This window comes from Cetorhinus maximus, chromosome 6 (assembly GCF_964194155.1).
Source record: "Cetorhinus maximus chromosome 6, sCetMax3.hap1.1, whole genome shotgun sequence".
Lineage (NCBI taxonomy): Eukaryota > Metazoa > Chordata > Chondrichthyes > Lamniformes > Cetorhinidae > Cetorhinus > Cetorhinus maximus.
This window is the reverse complement of record NC_135884.1, coordinates 5,407,976-5,424,702: the sequence shown is the minus strand read 5'-3', so window position 1 is coordinate 5,424,702 and position 16,727 is coordinate 5,407,976. Positions and strand designations below refer to the sequence as shown.

The 16,727-nt window shown below is 46.5% G+C and overlaps 1 protein-coding gene across 2 annotated transcripts in view; it reads left to right on the top strand.

Annotated features, from left to right (window-relative positions):
- LOC144681493 (monoglyceride lipase-like) overlaps nucleotides 1-16,077 on the top strand; it is an 84,568-nt gene extending 68,491 nt beyond the window's left edge. The window contains exons 7-8 of one of the 2 annotated variants that reach the window (XM_078543118.1): nucleotides 6,349-6,564; nucleotides 15,584-16,077. In XM_078543118.1, the coding sequence (XP_078399244.1) occupies nucleotides 6,349-6,564; nucleotides 15,584-15,697 (330 nt within the window). In that variant the 3' untranslated portion in view covers nucleotides 15,698-16,077. The remainder of the gene's footprint in view (nucleotides 1-6,348; nucleotides 6,565-15,583) is intronic. The other variant, XM_078543119.1, reaches the window with a different exon arrangement.
- The last annotated feature ends 650 nt before the right edge of the window (nucleotides 16,078-16,727 follow it).

The window sequence follows — 16,727 nt, the reverse complement described above, 5'->3', positions numbered from 1 at the left end:
AGAATTTCTTCACCCCGAATACCACTGATAAACCTTCCTTTTCTGGCTGGGAATAACCCTCCCCCAGCTGTGGAGAGGGTTCTCGAGACATAGCCAATGGCCTTTCTGATCCATTTTCCATTCAATGTAATAACACGGCTCCTACACCATAAGCAGAGGCATCACATGTTAATACCAACTCTTTCGATGGGTCATAGTGTACGATGTACGATAAACACGATGAAAGCAACAGTTTCTTTACTTTCACAGCGGCTTCTACCTGTTGTGAATTCCACAACCAACGATGATTCTTTTTCAACAGCAAGTGTAATGTTGCTAACACAGTTGATAAGTTAGGCAAGAAGCGGCTATAGTAATTGATCAAACCCAGGAAGGACTTAATTTCGGTTACATTGGACGGTGAGGGTGCATCTCTTATTGCCCGAGCATTCTCTTCTATCGGATGCAAACCCATGGCGTCCACCCTGTGACCCAGGTAAGTAACTCCTGGTGCTATATTTTACCTTCTTTAACTGTACGCCGACTTCCATGAACTTTCTTAGATCCTCCTCCAGGTTGGCCAAGTGTTTGGTCTCTGTTGACCCTGTGATCAGAACATCATCTAGGTATACTACCACTTGGGGAAGCCCTTGCAAAAGACACTCCATTGTTTTCTGGAAGATAGCGCATTCAGACAAGACTCCAAAGGGTAGGCGAGTGTACTGACCCTTTTGTGTGTGTTATTGGTCACGTATTCTCTCAACGTGCTATCCAGTTCTAATTGTTGGTAAGTGTGGCTCATATCCAATTTTGTATAAGACTTGCCTCCAGCCAGCTTTGCATATAAGTCGTCTATCCTTGGAATGGGGTACTTGTCTAGTTTTGCTGCCTTTTTTATGGTAAATTTACAATCCTCACAAACGCGTATGGTTTGGTCAGGCTTAACCACTGGAACTATGGGTACTGCCCATTCCGAGAACTGGACAGACGGGGTGATGCCCAACTTTTCTAACCAGCACAGTTCTGCATCCACCTTCTCCTTCAACGCATACGGCACAGGTCTGGCCTTAAAGAAACATGGTGTCGCCTGAGGGTCCACATACATCTTGGCCTGCGCACCTTTTAACTTCCCTAATTCATCCCAAAGAACCATGCTGAATTTCTATAGCAGTTCAGGAACTCCTCCTGTTTTCAGGTGAAATATCTCAGACCAGTCAAGCTTGATTTTCTGTAACCAGTCTCAGCCTAAAAGACTGGGTCCTTCTCCTGTCACTAATATCACAGGAAGCTGGGCTGTCTGCTGCCTGTAAGACACTGATACTGTGGCGATGCCTTTTACCTGAATAGATTCTCTAGTGTATGTCTTTAAATTAGTGATTGTCTGCTCCAGGTTTATTGGCTGTCTATCTTCATTAAGGTATTGAAAGTGTGTTCTCCCACCACTGTGGTTGAGCTCCCGTATCCATCTCCATTATTAGTGGCTTCTCATTAACTTGGATTGTGACAGTGTTGGTTTGGTTTTTACAGCAGTGACGTTATACAGGGAATAAAGATCGGTGTTGGCAGCTTCAGGTTCTGCTGTATTCTTTAATTCAATCGTGTTGGTTTACTGCTCTATGGGCTGTTTCGGCTTTGCCCGGCATTGCTTTATTATGTGTCCTTTCTTATGGCAGTAATGACATTCTGCCTCCTTGAACTTACAGGTGGTCACCCCCACATCTATAACAACTTAATCTTGGAGTTGCTGCTGAAGTGTTCTTACTAGGCCTTTTCATGTTTCTAACAGTGGATATTGCCTCTCGCTGCGATGCTGTGTCTCTGGTTTTCACACCACGCTCGGTGGTAGGCTCCTGCCCCACACAAAGAACGGTGCCATGTTGTATGTGTTGCAAAGCCTGCAGGTCTCTCACAGCACTTTCCATGGTGAGGGAGATTTCTGGGGCGCGCTTAAAGTTGATGTCGACCTCTGTGAGCAAACAACACTGAATGGCGTCGTCCTGAACTCCACAAACTAATCAGGCCCACAGCTTATGTTATGTTATCCCAATGGATGTTATCTACTTGGACTTCCAGAAGGCCTTTGACAAGGTGCTGCACAGGAGGCTGCTCAGTAAGATAAGAGCCCATGGTGTTAGAGGCAAGGTACTAGCATGGGTAAAAGATTGGCTGTCTGGCAGGAGGCAGAGAGTGGGGATAAGGGGTCCTTCTCAGGATGGCGGCCGGTGACTAGTGGAGTTCCGCAAGGGTCAGTGTTGGGACCACGACTTTTCACTTTATACATTAATGATCTAGATGAAGGAACTGAGGGCATTCTGGCTAAGTTTGCAGATAATACAAAGATAGGTGGAGGGACAGGTAGTATTGAGGAGGTGGGGAAGCTGCAGAAGGATTTGGACAGGTTAGGAGAATGGGCAAAGAAGTGGCAGATGGAATACAACGTGGGCAAATGTGAGGTCATGCACTTTGGTAGGAAGAATAGAGACATAGACTATTTTCTAAATGGGGAGAGAATTCAGAAATCTGGAGTGCAAAGGGACTTGGGAGTCCTAGTCCAGGATTCTCTTAAGGTTAACTTGCAGGTTGAGTCGGTAGTTAGGAAGGCAAATGCAATGTTGGCATTTATTTTGAGAGGACTAGAATATAAAAGCAGGGATGTGCTGCTGAGGCTTTATAAGGCTCTGGTCAGACCACATTTAGAATATTGTGAGCAATTTTGGGCCCCGTATCTCAGGAATGATGTGCTGGCCCTGGAGAGGGTCCAGAGGAGGTTCACAAGAACGATCCCAGGAATGAAAGGCTTAACATATGAGGAACGTTTGAGGACTCTGGGTCTATACTCGATGGAGTTTAGAAGGATGAGGGGGATCTGATTGAAACTTACAAAATACTGAAAGGCCTGGATAGAGTAGATGTGGGAGACCTTTTAGAACAGAGATGAGGAGAAACTTCGTTAGCCAGAGAGTGGTGAATCTATGGAATTCATTGCCACAGAAGGCTGTGGAGGCCAGGTCATTGAGTGCATTTAAGACGGAGATAGATAAGTTTTTGATTGGTAAGGGGATCAAAGGTTACGGGAAGAAGGCAGGAGAATGGGGTTGAGAATGGGGTTCCCTATGAAATAAAATCTGTGGTGCTCTGCAGACTGACTCCAGGCTTCCACAGTCACATCATAAGGACTGATTCTGCCGATGAGCGGCATGACTGGTGAGTAGTCCTTTTTCTTCTTAAGATCCGATGTACTCACGGTCACAGGGTGAGGTGCAGCGCCAGGAACTATTTTGCTCTCGTCGCCAACTGTAATGATTCGACGGAGTGGACAGGTTTCAACAAGAAACAGCTTAACTTTATTACAGAGAGCTTTCAGGTGCTATATGCTCGATCAGGACTCGCAGAACATCACATGACCCCTGATAGGCAACAGGAGGGGCTATACCCTCAATTACTAGAGGTGTGAAGGGCACAATTTCAAAATTTGCAGAAGACACAAAATTTGGAAGTATTGTGAACTGTGACGAAGAGAGTGACAGACTTCAAGAGGACATAGACAGGCTGGTGAAATGGACAGCCACGTAGCAAATGAAATTTAATGCAGAGGATTGTGAAGTGATACATTTTTGCGGGAAGAATGAGGAGAGGCAATATAAACCTACGGATATGATTCTAAAGGTGCAGGAGCAGAGGGTGTGTTATAGCTTACTCAGGGAGTCCATGTTGCTGGGGCAACACACACATTTACACACGTATTGTAGTCTGGAGCTATGGAAGAGGCTCCAACTTCCTACCTATCACATGGCTGACCAGGAACCTCTTCTGCTTTTACTGCCTGCCATTGGTGTGTGTTGGTAGGACTTGCAAGTTGACACTCAACCTGTTTAGCCATATTGCGAACACACCTTCTCTTGGCCATCGAGTCCTGGGGTGAGATTTGAACCCAATGCTTCTGGTTTAGAGGCAGGGATACTAACCACTGCACCACAAGACCTTGCACATGCAGAGGTATATACACAAATCATGGAGCAGGTTGAGAAAATTGTTGTGAGGGCATATGGATCCTGGACTTGATAAATAGAGGCATACAGTACAAAAGCAAGGAGGTTCTGATGAAACTCTGGTTTGGCCTCAACTGAAATCATTGAGCTGGATTTTGAGGGTGGCGTGTCCCCATTCCTACGGCTAAAAAGTCGGTGGGGTTGGGGGGTGGGGGGGTGCCAGGTTAAAGGAGGAAGGGGGAAAGTTAAAGGAACTTGAAGGAGGGGTACCTCTGGTGGGCCCAGGGTGATCTACAAGGGAAGTCCCCACTTGCCTGACACCAGCCTGCATAGCTGAAGTTGCTGGGCTTCCTGCTTTTGTGTGGGGTTTCCCCACTGCGAGTAAAATAGCGGCGGGGACTGGATGAGGCCATTAACTGGTCAATAGTTGACCACTTGAAGGCCTCAATGGGCCCAAGGTTGGGTGGGCCTCCCGAGGCCTCCCCTGTTCCTGTAAAATTTCTGACAGGTCAGTGGCGGGTGGATAGGCAGCGGGAAGGCCACCTGCCTGGTGATTTGTGCCACCTGCCACCTTCAAACCAGCCGGGAGGGGAGCCTAAAATCCAGCCATTATGTCCAATTCTGGTCAGTGCTCTTCAGGAAAGATGTGAAGGCTTTAGAGAGGGTGCAGAAAAGATTTACACGAATGATTCCAGAGATGGGGGACTTTAGTTATGTGGATATATTGGAGGAACAGTAGATGTTCTCCTTCATGAATAGAAGGTTGGGAGGGGGTATGATAGATCATTAGGGGTCTGGACAGAATAGATAGAGAGAAACTGTTCCCATTGGGGGGAAGGGTAAGGAACCAGAGAGCACAGATTTAAGGTGATTGACAAAAGAACCAACAGCGATATGAGGAAAGCTTTTTTTAGGCAGCGAGTGGTTAGGGTCTGGAATGCACTGTCTGAGAATGGCGGAGGCCAATTCAATCGTGGCTTCAACCCGGAATTGAATCAACATCTGAGGAAAGAAGATTTGCAGGACTACAGACAAGGGGTGGGGGAGTCAGACTAGTCCGAGTTGCTCTTGTGGCATGGACTCGATGGACCGAATGTCCTCCTTCTGACCTGGAAGTATCTAGAGGCTTTGTTACTTTAATTCAATTTCCGTTAAAATCAAATCTGAAGCTTGGCATTCCAGTGTTCTTCAGTTATCTTGTCAAGGCCAAGGCTTCTCAATTTCAGAAGAAGTGCAAAAATTCCACTCCCACTAATGCTTCACATATTTGTTGAGTTATTTTGGGCTGTAACTTTTGACCAGCGTCGGAAAGTGCTGGCCTGGAGGAATTAGAAGCAATAAATGCACAGGTACCTGGTCTTGAGAATAACGTTGACGCTTCCGTTCACTGGAGCACCTTGGGGCCTACATTGAAAGGCTCCTCACAGGCCCCAGTGAAGTGAATCCAGTGGAGTCAAGGAGGCCAAACTCCCTTTTTTTACGGCAATTTTTTACAGAGGTTGGGGGGGGTGGGAGGTAGCAGAGGTTGGAGGAGTGGGGGTTGTCAGATGTCGGGGGGTGGGGGTTTTGGAGGGCAAGGGAGTGGAAATCCAGTCTCGATAACTGCCCTTAACCCTTATCCTCCATTCCTTTGTGCCTCTGGTGACGAGAGGTCACAGACCTGAAATATTTGGTGGAATCTTGTGCCTTCTCCCATGCTGAGTGTGGTGGCGGGGGCATTTAATTGGGTCTCATCCTGTCATCGCTGGTATTAGCCTGGCAGTGGGTGGGGAGCTCTCTGTGCGGGGAGCTTGAAAGCAAATCCTGGCCTGTTGCTTGAGGGCTCCTGGAGAGCGGGGTGTCCCTCATTGTCAGTGCCTGATAGAGGGAGCTGGCATCAGGAAGCCGGATGGGGTGCGGGGGAGTGGGGATGGCCACTGAGAGCCACCACCCCCTGCCCTTGGTCCCAACTCCGCTCCTCCTCTCCCCACGACCCTCACCCTGCGACTTCCTTCCCGCCGTCAATTACTTGTGCCTGGGTCCCTCGGTGACCCGAGGCCTCGGGTCAATGTTGTCCTGGCAACAGCCAAGTGCCACCTGCCCTCCGGTGAGGCTGCTGAGTACAGAAGGGGTCCCTGATCTCAGGGGAAGGTGCGTTTCTGGCCTGTTAAGTGACCGAGCTGAACAAGATGTGGCAGACCTTCCCTAAAAGAAGCCAGGCTGGGGTCTCCAGCCAGCGGCCGAGACCCCCCATGGCCTCCACAAGATTCCACCCGTTAACTCTGTCTCTCTCTCCACGAATACTGTCAGACCTGCTCAGTGCTTCCAGCATTTTCTGATTGTAAGTCGGATATTGAGCATCCACAGCATTTTGCTTTGTGACGTGTTTTGGTTCTTGCAGGTGAAGGACTACATTGACGACCCTCTCAACTACCATGGGCCAGTGCGGGTGAGATTTGCTAACGTGCTGTTAAAAGCAGTGAGTAGTCTCGATAAGGTGCTGCCCACAATAACAACGCGGATGCTGCTTTTACACGGCGACGCGGATAAACTGTGCGACATCAGTGGCTCACACCTCTTTCACGATATGGCAGCCAGCTCGGACAAGACTCTGAAGGTGATGCCTTTTTCCCTTCTTCTGATTTAAGCTGGGATCTTTCTTACAGTCTAGTAATCCATCATGAACATCGTTAGCCCCTTATACATGACGGCGAGTGTGACACGTGCCCAGTCTGCGGACGGTGTTAGTAACCCAGTGCCGGTCAGTCTCAGGGTCCGTTATTGATTACCGACACCAGTGCAACCCTGCTTCCCTCCTTCACTCACCTACAGCGACCCACAGTCCCCGCTGTTCACTTGTACAGTGGATGTACAATCCCTCCCGTCGCATTCTTTGCCTGCTCACTTCATTCTCTGTCCAAGTCTGAACGTGAAAGCAGCCTAGAATTTCTCCCAGAGATAATGCCCACGCCTGATTTGCCCTTCAGTTTTTTTTGGTGCTTAGCTCAGCCTCTCCTAAGGAACTGTATAAAAGGCACTGATACATATTGTGCATGATCCCACTTCACCCATCGTAGCAAGCCAGCACATACCGCACCAAGCCAAGCTCACCCATCACCCCCTTGTGCTCATGACTTACATCAGCTCCTGATCTGGCAATGCCTTAAGAACATAAAAACACAGGACCGCACAGCCCATCGAGCCTGCCCCGAAATTCAATACGACCATGGCTGATCTTGGGCTTCAACTCCATTTTCCCGCCCGCTCCCAAATCACTTTGTTCCACGAGAGACCGAAAATCTGTCTATCCCAGCCTTAAATGTGTTCAATGGCGCAGCACCCACAACCCTTTGGGGTAAAGAATTCTATAGATTCAAAATCCTTTGAGTAAAGAAATTTCTCCTCATCTCAGTCCTAAATGTCCTTATCCTGAGACTGGGCTTTAGATTCCCCAACCAGTGGAAACAATCTCTCAGCGTCCACCCTTCAGAATTTTGTAAGTTTTAAAGAGATCACCTCTCATTCTTCTAAACTCCAGAGAATATAAGCCCAATTTACTCAGCCTCTCATCATAGGACAACCCCCTCATCCCAGGGACCAATTTCGTGAACCCTCACTGTGCCACCTCTAATGCAAGTGTATCCTTTCTCAAATCTGGAGACCAAAACCGTACATAGTACTCCAGATGTGGACTCACCAAAACCCTGTACAATTGAAGCAAGACTTCTTGATTCTTGTACTCCAATCCCCTTGTAATAAAGGACAACATGCCACCATTTGCCTTCCTAATTGCTGGCTGCACCTGCATGCTAACTTTCTGCATTCCATGTACAAGCACACCCAAGTCTCTTTGAGCATGAACACTTACAAGTTTCTCACCTTTTAAAAAATATTCTGCTTTTTTATTCTTATGACCAAAGTGAATAACTTCACACTTCCCCATATTATGCTCCATCTGCCACCTTGTTGCTCACTCACCTAACCTGTCTATATCTCTTTGCAGCTTCTCTGTGTCCTCCCTACAGCTTACCTTTCCACCTAGCTTGATGTCATCAGCAAACTTTGATACATTATTCTCTGTCTCTTCACCTAAGTCATTAATATAGATTGTAAATAGCTGAGGCCCTGGCACTGATCCTTGCAGCATTCCACTATTCACTGCCTGCCAACTTGAAAAAGCTCTGTTTTGCCCACTTTCTGTTTTCTATCTGTTAACCATCTGTTTATCCACGCTAATATACTGCCCCCAAACCTATGAGCCCTTATTTTGCCTATTAGCCTTTTTGTAACACCTTATTGAAAGCCTTTTGGAAATCCAGGTATACTACATCTACTGGTTCCCCTTTATCTACCATACAAGTTACATCCTCAAAAAACTAATAAATTTGTCAAACAGGATTTCCCTTCAGTAAAACCATGTTGACTTGTTCTAATCATACTATGCTTTTCTAAGTGCATTGTTAAGACTTCCTTAATAATAGATTCTAGCATTTTCCCAACAACTGATGTTGGGCTAACTGACCTGAAGTTTACTGCTTTCTCTCTGCCTTCTTTTCTTGAAAAGTGTCAAAATCAAGTAGGACCATTCCTGAACCTAAGAAATTTTGGAAAATCACAGATAACACACCCACTTTCTCTGCTGCTATCTCTTTTAGAACCCAAGGGTGTAAACCATCAGGACCCAGGGATTTGTTGGATTTTAGTCCCTTAAGTTTCTCCAGTACTTTATCTCTGCTGATATTAATTTCCCCAATTTCCTCACTCTTTTAGTCCCTAAGTTATCGTCTTTTATTCTGTCTTCAGTTATGAAGACAGACACAAAATATTTATTCAATGCCTCTGCTATTTCTCAGTTCCCCTTGATAATTTCTCCTGTCTTTGTTTCTAAGGGACCAATGTTTACTCTAGCTACTCTCTTCCTTTTTATATACTTATAAAAGCTCTTATAATCTGTTTTTATATTTTTGGCTAGTTTACTCTCATTTTCTATTTTTTTTCCTTTTTATCAATTTTTGGTAGCCCTTTGCTGGTCTCTCACACACTCCCAATCCCTAGGCTTGTTACTGTTTGTTGCAATGTTGTAATCCTGTTCGTTTAATCAAATATTATCCTTAACTTCCTGAGTGAGCCATGGATGGGCCCTTCTTGCTAAGTTTTTGTTCTTCAATTTTAAAACCCTTGGTTTTAAGCTTCTCACCATTGTTTTCAAGTCCCTGTGTGGCCTCACCTCACCCTATCTCTGTAATCTTCACCAGCCCCACAACCCACCGAGATCTCTGCACTCCTCAAATTCTAGTCTCTTGTGGCATCCCGGATTTTAATCAATCCACCATTGCTGGCTGTACCTACAGCATCCTGGGCCCTAAACTCTGGAATTCCTTCGCTAAATCTCTCCACCTCCCTGCCTCCCTCTCCTCCTTTAAGTTGCTTCTTAAAATCTACCGCTTTGACTAAGCTTTTGCTCACGGAATATCTCCTCCAGCCTGGTGTCAAATTTTTGCCCGGTAACGCTCCTGTGAAGTGTCTTGGGACATTTTGCCACTGGAAGGGTGCTACATAAATGCAAGCTGTTGTTAGTGTTAGTTTTGTTAAGTATAAATATATTTTTATAAACACTCATCTGTTTTTCATGTGTGCCTTGTTGGTACAATATCACAGGTGAGTAACCACAACTGTTTCTCTCTGAATTAAACAAAGTTCTTAAGACGTTATAAATGGCAACATTGAAATTGGGGTTAATGTAGGTGGCTAATGGCATTGCATTTGGCCAATGTAAGCAACTGCCCATTTAGACCATAGATGCCCATAGCTTTTTAAAAATTCATTCACAGGCATGTGGGCATCACTGGCAAAGGCAGCATTTGTTGCCCATCCCTAATTACTCTTAGCTGAGTGGCTTCCTAGGCTATTTCATAGGGCAGTTAAGGGTCAACCACATTGCTGTGGGCCTGGAATCACATGTAGGCCAGACCAGGTAAGGACAGCAGATTTCTTTCCCTAAAGGAAAATAGTGAAGCAGATGGGTTTTTACAACATCTGGCAGTAAATGGTCACCATTTCTGATATTATTATTGTATAATAAATAATTATTTATTATCTGAATTTAGGTTTCCCCAAAAGCCATGGCAGGATTTGAGCTCATGTCTCAGGGTTATTAATACAGGCTAAGATAAAAGCAAAAAACTGCGGATGCTGGAAACCCAAAACAAAAAAAAATACCTGGAAAAATTCAGCACGTCTGGCAGCATCTGCGGAGAGGAACACAGTTAACGTTTCGAGTCCGTATGACTCTTCAACAGAGCAGACTGGGTGACGGCTTTGCAGAACACCTTCGGTCTGTCCGCAAGCACGACCCAGACCTCCCTGTCGCTTGCCATTTCAACACTCCACCCTGCTCTCATGCCCACATGTCCGTCCTTGGCCTGCTGCATTGTTCCAGTGAAGCTCAACACAAACTGGAGGAACAGCACCTCATCTTCCGACTAGGCACTTTACAGCCTTCTGGACTGAATATTGAGTTCAACAATTTTAGATCATGAACTCTCTCCTCCATCCCCACCCCCTTTCCGATCCCTCCTTTTTTTTCCCCAATAATTTATATAGATTTTTCTTTTCCCACCTATTTCCATTATTTTTAAATGTATTTCCATCCATTGTTTTATCTCTACCTTTAAGCCTATTTCAATCCCTTCCCTTCACCCCACCCCACCCCCACTAGGGCTATCTGTACCTTGCTTGTCCTGCTTTCTATCCTTAATTAGCACATTCCTTAGATAATATCACCACCTTCAACACCTCTTTGTCCTTTTGTCTATGACATCTTTTGGCATCTCCACCTATCACTGGCCCTCTATCCAGCTCTACCTGTCCCACCCCGCCTTAAACCAGCTTATATTTCACCTCTTTTCTATTTTTACTTAGTTCTGTTGAAGAGTCATACGGACTCGAAACGTTAACTGTGTTCCTCTCCGCAGATGCTGCCAGACCTGCTGAGTTTTTCCAGGTATTTTTATTTTTGTTTTGTTATTAATACAGGCCCCTGGATTACTAAAACAAAAACAGAATTACCTGGAAAAACTCAGCAGGTCTGGCAGCATCGGTGGAGAAGAAAAGAGTCGACGTTTCAAGTCCTCACGACCCTTCAACAGAACTGAGTATAGTTAGGAGAGGGGTGAAATATAAGCTGGTTTAAGGTGGGCGGGAGGAGAGAGAAGTTGAAGGGGGGGTGGGTGGGGTGGTTGTAGGGACAAGCAAGCAGTGATAGGAGCAGATAATCAAAAGATGTCACAGACAAAAGGATCAAAGAGGTGTTGAAGGTGGTGATATTATCTAAGAAAATGTGCTAATTAAGAATGGATGGCAGGACACTCAAGGTACAGCTCTAGTGGGGGTGGGGTGGAAAGACTGACAAGGTATTAATTGTAGATTTAAAAATAATGGAAATAGGTGGGAAAAGAAAAATCTATATAAATTATTGAAAAAAACAAAAGGGAGGGGGAAGAAACGGGGTGGGGATGGGGGGAGGGAGTTTAAGATCTAAAGTTGTTGAATTCAATATTCAGCCCGGAAGGCTGTAAAGTGCCTAGTCGGAAGATGAGGTGCTGTTCCTCCAGTTTGCGTTGGGCTTCACTGGAACAATGCAGCAAGCCAAGGACAGACATGTGGGCAAGAGAGCAGGGTGGAGTGTTAAAATGGCAAGCGACAGGGAGGTTTGGGTCTTTCTTGCGGACAGACCGCAGATGTTCTGCAAAGCGGTCGCCCAGTTTGCGTTTGGTCTCTCCAATGTAGAGGAAACCGCATTGGGAGCAACAAATGCAGTAGACTAAGTTAGGGGAAATGCAAGTGAAATGCTGCTTCACTTGAAAGGAGTGTTTGGGCCCTTGGACGGTGAGGAGAGAGGAAGTGAAGAGGCAGGTGTTGCATCTTCTGTGTGGGCATGGGGAGGTGCCATAGGAGGGGGTTGAGGAGTAGGGGGTGATGGAGGAGTGGACCAGGGCGTCCCGGAGGGAACGATCCCTACAGAATGCCGCCGGAGGGGGTGAAGGGAAGATGTGTTTGGTGGTGGCATCATGCTGGAGTTGGCGGAAATGGCGGAGGATGATCCTTTGAATGCGGAGGCTGGTGGGGTGATAAGTGAGGACAAGGGGGACCTTATCATGTTTCTGGGAGGGAGGAGAAGGCGTGAGGGCGGATGCACGGGAGATGGGCCGGACACGGTTGAGGGCCCTGTCAACGACTGTGGGTGGAAAACCTCGGTTAAGGAAGAAGGAGGACATGTCAGAGGAACTGTTTTTGAAGGTAGCGTCATCAGAACAGATGCGACGGAGGTGAAGGAACTGAGAGAATGGGATGGAGTCCTTACAGGAAGCGGGGTGTGAGGAGCTGTAGTCGAGGTAGCTGTGGGAGTCGGTAGGCTTGTAATGGATATTGGTGGACAGTCTATCGTCAGAAATTGAGACAGAGGTCAAGGAACGGAAGGGAAGTGTCAGAGATGGACCATGTGAAAATGATGGAGGGGTGGAGATTGGAAGCAAAATTAATAAATTTTTCCAGGTCCAGACGAGAGCATGAAGCAGCACCGAAGTAATCATCGATGTACCGGAGAAAGAGTTGTGGGAGGGGGCCAGAGTAGGACTGGAACAAGGAATGTTCCACATACCCCATAAAGAGACAGGCATAGCTGGGGCCCATGCGGGTACCCATAGCCACACCTTTTATTTGCAGGAAGTGAGAGGAGTTTAAGGAGAAATTGTTCAGTGTTAGAACAAGTTCAGCCAGACGGAGGAGAGTAGTGGTGGATGGGGATTGTTCGGGCCTCTGTTCAAGGAAGAAGCTAAGGGCCCTCAGACCATCCTGGTGGGGGATGGAGGTGTAGAGGGATTGGACGTTCATGGTGAAGAGGAAGCGGTTGGGGCCAGGGAACTGGAAATTGTTGATGTGACGTAAGGTGTCAGAGGAATCACGGATGTAGGTGGGAAGGGACTGGACAAGGGGAGAGAGAAGGGAGTCAAGATAACGAGAAATGAGTTCCGTGGGGCAGGAACAGGCTGACACGATCGGTCTGCCGGGACAGTTCTGTTTGTGGATTTTGGGTAGGAGGTAGAAGCGGGCCGTCCGAGGTTGGGCGACTATCAGGTTGGAAGCTGTGGGTGGAAGATCTCCAGAGGAGATGAGGTCAGTGATAGTCCTGGAAACAATGGCTTGATGTTCAGTGGTGGGGTCATGGTCCAGGGAGAGGTAGGAGGAAGTGTCTGCGAGTTGACGCTCAGCCTCCACGAGGTAGAGGTCAGTGCGCAGAATCCCTAGATTACTAGTCCAGTATTAGTCCAGGAACTCACCAAGGCTCCTTAGACAGCACCTTCCAAGCCCACGACCACTACCACCTAGAAGGATAAGGACAGTAGATGCATGGAAACACCGTCCAAAAGGAAAAAGCAGTAAAAACTGGGAAATAAGAATACTGGTCCGAACTGGTTTTGTATACCTTAAAATGAAACGCCAGTAAAAACTGGGAAATAAGAGCACTGTGGGTGTACTTATAGCATATGGACTGCAGCAGTTCAAGAAGACAGCTCACCACCACCTTCTCAAGGGCAACTAGGGATGGACAATAAATGCTGGACTACCCTGTGATGCCTACATTCCATGAAAGAATATTTTAAAAAACTATGCTACTGTACCTGTACTCCATTTTAAATAAGCCACTGCCTATTGCTCCTCCAGTGCTTTAGTGGGAGAGGGCAATATTGTATATAGTCATTCAGTTTAGGGGATGCAGTGTAGATATGGTACTAGGGCTAAAAGGGTTAAATTATACAGAGTTTGCATAGACTAAGCTTGTAATTCCTTGAGTATAAAAGATTAATGGGTGATGTAATTGAGATGTTTAAGATGATTAAAGGAATTGATAAGGTAGATAGAGAGAAACTATTTCCTCTGGTGGGTGGACGTGTCAGCTGTGGCTCAGTTCATAGCACCCTCGCCTTTGAATCAGAGGGTTGTGGGTTCATGTCCCACTCCTGGAAAACCAAGAACTGTGATTGTACTCGAAAGAGTTGCAATCTGTGACTGTTGATAACTCGAAAGAATTTCCTCTGGTGGGGGAGGGGGGAGTCCAAAACAAGGGGGCAATCAGAGCTAGGCCAATCAGGGGTGATGCCAGGAAGACTTCTACACTCAGTGAGAGTGGAAATCTGAAACACTTCCCCCTCAGAAAGCTGTTGAGGCTGGGGATCAATTGAACATATCAGAACTGAGGTTGATAGGTGTTTGTTAGGTAAGGGTTTTAAGGGTTAAAGAACCAAGGACAGGTCAGAAAAATATATATCAACCATTGATCTAATTGAATGGCAGAACAGGCTCTTGGGGCTGAATGGCCTCTTCTTCCTATGTGGCACTCTACCCCACCAAGACTCAGTACCTCCAGCAGAGGGAGGGAAGTAAAGCGGCTTCCATTGTTGGAGCAGGGGCTGTTTTATGGAAATAATAATCCAGCTCTCTCCACCCTAAAGGAGCCCCTGATCCCAACCTGATCACTGCGTGGGGAAAATAGTGAACCACACCTCCTGGTGCCTGATTCAGATTATCAGCGACGAAAAGATTTTAATTTGCGGGATAGCTGCGGAGTAAAATGTAGGGAGAAGCGATTATAATATACTCTGAAAAAGTCAGAGCAAACCATCTCTCTGTGACTAAAAGCCCCAGCCCTCAGCATGAAGGCTTCTTAATCATTAACGAATCATTGAATTAACCGACTAGAGGACAAACCTTCCCCTAATGCTGCACAGTCAGAGGTACGTTAGATACGTTAAACAGAGGTCCCACCTGCCATGACACCATTTCAATGAAGAGTAGGAGAGTTTTCCCAAGTGTCTTAGCAAATATTTGCCCCTCAACCAACACCTACATCAGATGGTTTGGTCAGTCTGACATTCCTGCTTTTGGGAGCTTGCTGTGTGCAAATTGGATACTGTGCATCCTAAATCACAATGCCGACTGTACCTCAGATGTGCTTTACTGTCTGTTAAACGCCTTGGTACATCCTGAGGTTGTGAAAGGTGCTGGAGAAATGCAAGTTCTCGCTTTTGCCTTCACAACAGCAGAAGTAATTAATTAAACATGGAGGGCCAACGAGATGCTTCTGAGGCTTGGCCCCCTCCACCATCTTCAACATTCACTCCCTCCACCACCGACGCAAAGTAACAGCAGTGTGTACCATCTACAAGATGCACCACAGGAACTCACCAAGGCAGCTCCTTAGACAGCACCTTCCAAACCCATAATCTCTATCATCTAGAAGAACAAGGGCAGCAGATACATGGGAACACCACCACCTCCAAGCCACTCATCATCCTGACTTGGAAATATATCGCCGTTCCTTCACTGTCGCTGGGTTAAAATCCTGGAACTCCCTCCCTAACAGCACTGTGGATGTACCTACACCACATGGACTGCAGCGGTTCAAGAAGGCAACTCGCCACCACCTTCTCAAGGGCAACTAGGGATGGGCAATAAATGCTGGCCCAGCCAGCGATGCCCACATCCTGTGAAAGCATAAATAAAGTAATGATATCAATGTCAGTCTTTTGCTGTTGCTGTTTAGTCACCATTGTCTCTCCCTTATGCATTTCTTCCAGGTCTTCAAGGGTTCCTTCCATCAGCTTCACAAGGAGGTGTCGGCAGTCACTGAGGAAATGTTTGGATTGATTGAAAAGTGGCTCAGTGAGAGGCTACTACCAGCAGCAACATGAGTGAAGTTTGACAATCAGAGAGTTTATGAAGGAACCTGTTTAATTTATATTGGGATTAAACGTGCTGGGGAGTGGGGAGGGAGGATGAGGCGGGGGGAAGGAAAACAATTTCACCTAATCGGATTAACAAAATAAAAGCTTTTTTTTAACAAAAACACTATCAGTGAAAGGCGTGAGTGATTGATCTCCTTCTTTATGTTTGTGTTGTATGGAGAAACATTTCTGATCTCAATCAACGTTTCTCAATCGCAGTCTGCCGCTCAACCTCCCCTGAGCCAAGGGTCAGCACCATAGTTACAGGCTGCCTCAGGATTATAATTATAGGCTCCTATGTACTGCGGATGGATTTGGAGTGTGATAAAAGGAAAAAATTTATCGAGCTCTTTTCGTGACCACTGGATGTCTCAGAGTGCTTTATGGTTAATGCAGTATTTATGAAATATGGTCACTGTTGTGATGTAGAAAACACAGCAGCCAATAAGTGCACAGCAAGCTCCCACAAACAGCATCGTGATAATGACCAGATAACCTTTTTGTGACATTGATTGATGGATAAATATTGGGGGAGAACTCCACTGCTTTCCTTCAAAAAGGGAACTTTTACTCCCCCTGAAATGGCACAAGGGGCCTCGGTTTAACATCTCATCCAAAAGATGGCACTTGCAGAAGTGCGGGGCTCCCTTGGTACTGCACTGGAGTGTGTCAGAGGGAAAGAGTAGATTCAAATCCAAGCAATAGTCATCTCTTAGACCCACTGCCTGCACTGGGTAGCTTCCTGTCAGCTGAGCTGCTGTAGGTGCAACATTACCCCAACGCCAGTGCATTGCTATGTGGGACTGCAGAGCTCCCTCACACTCGGCTAAACTGTTAAGGGAAGAGGCTCCAAGTGTCTCTGAGGAGTTGAGCAGCCACTGTATCTACTGGAATTAAGCAATGCTGCTCACAATGCAGAGGGAGAACAGGGAAGCTGCCCTTGTCTGTCCATGCTCTCCCCACTCCTGCTCCTTTCCTCTCCCTCTCCCCTTCCCAA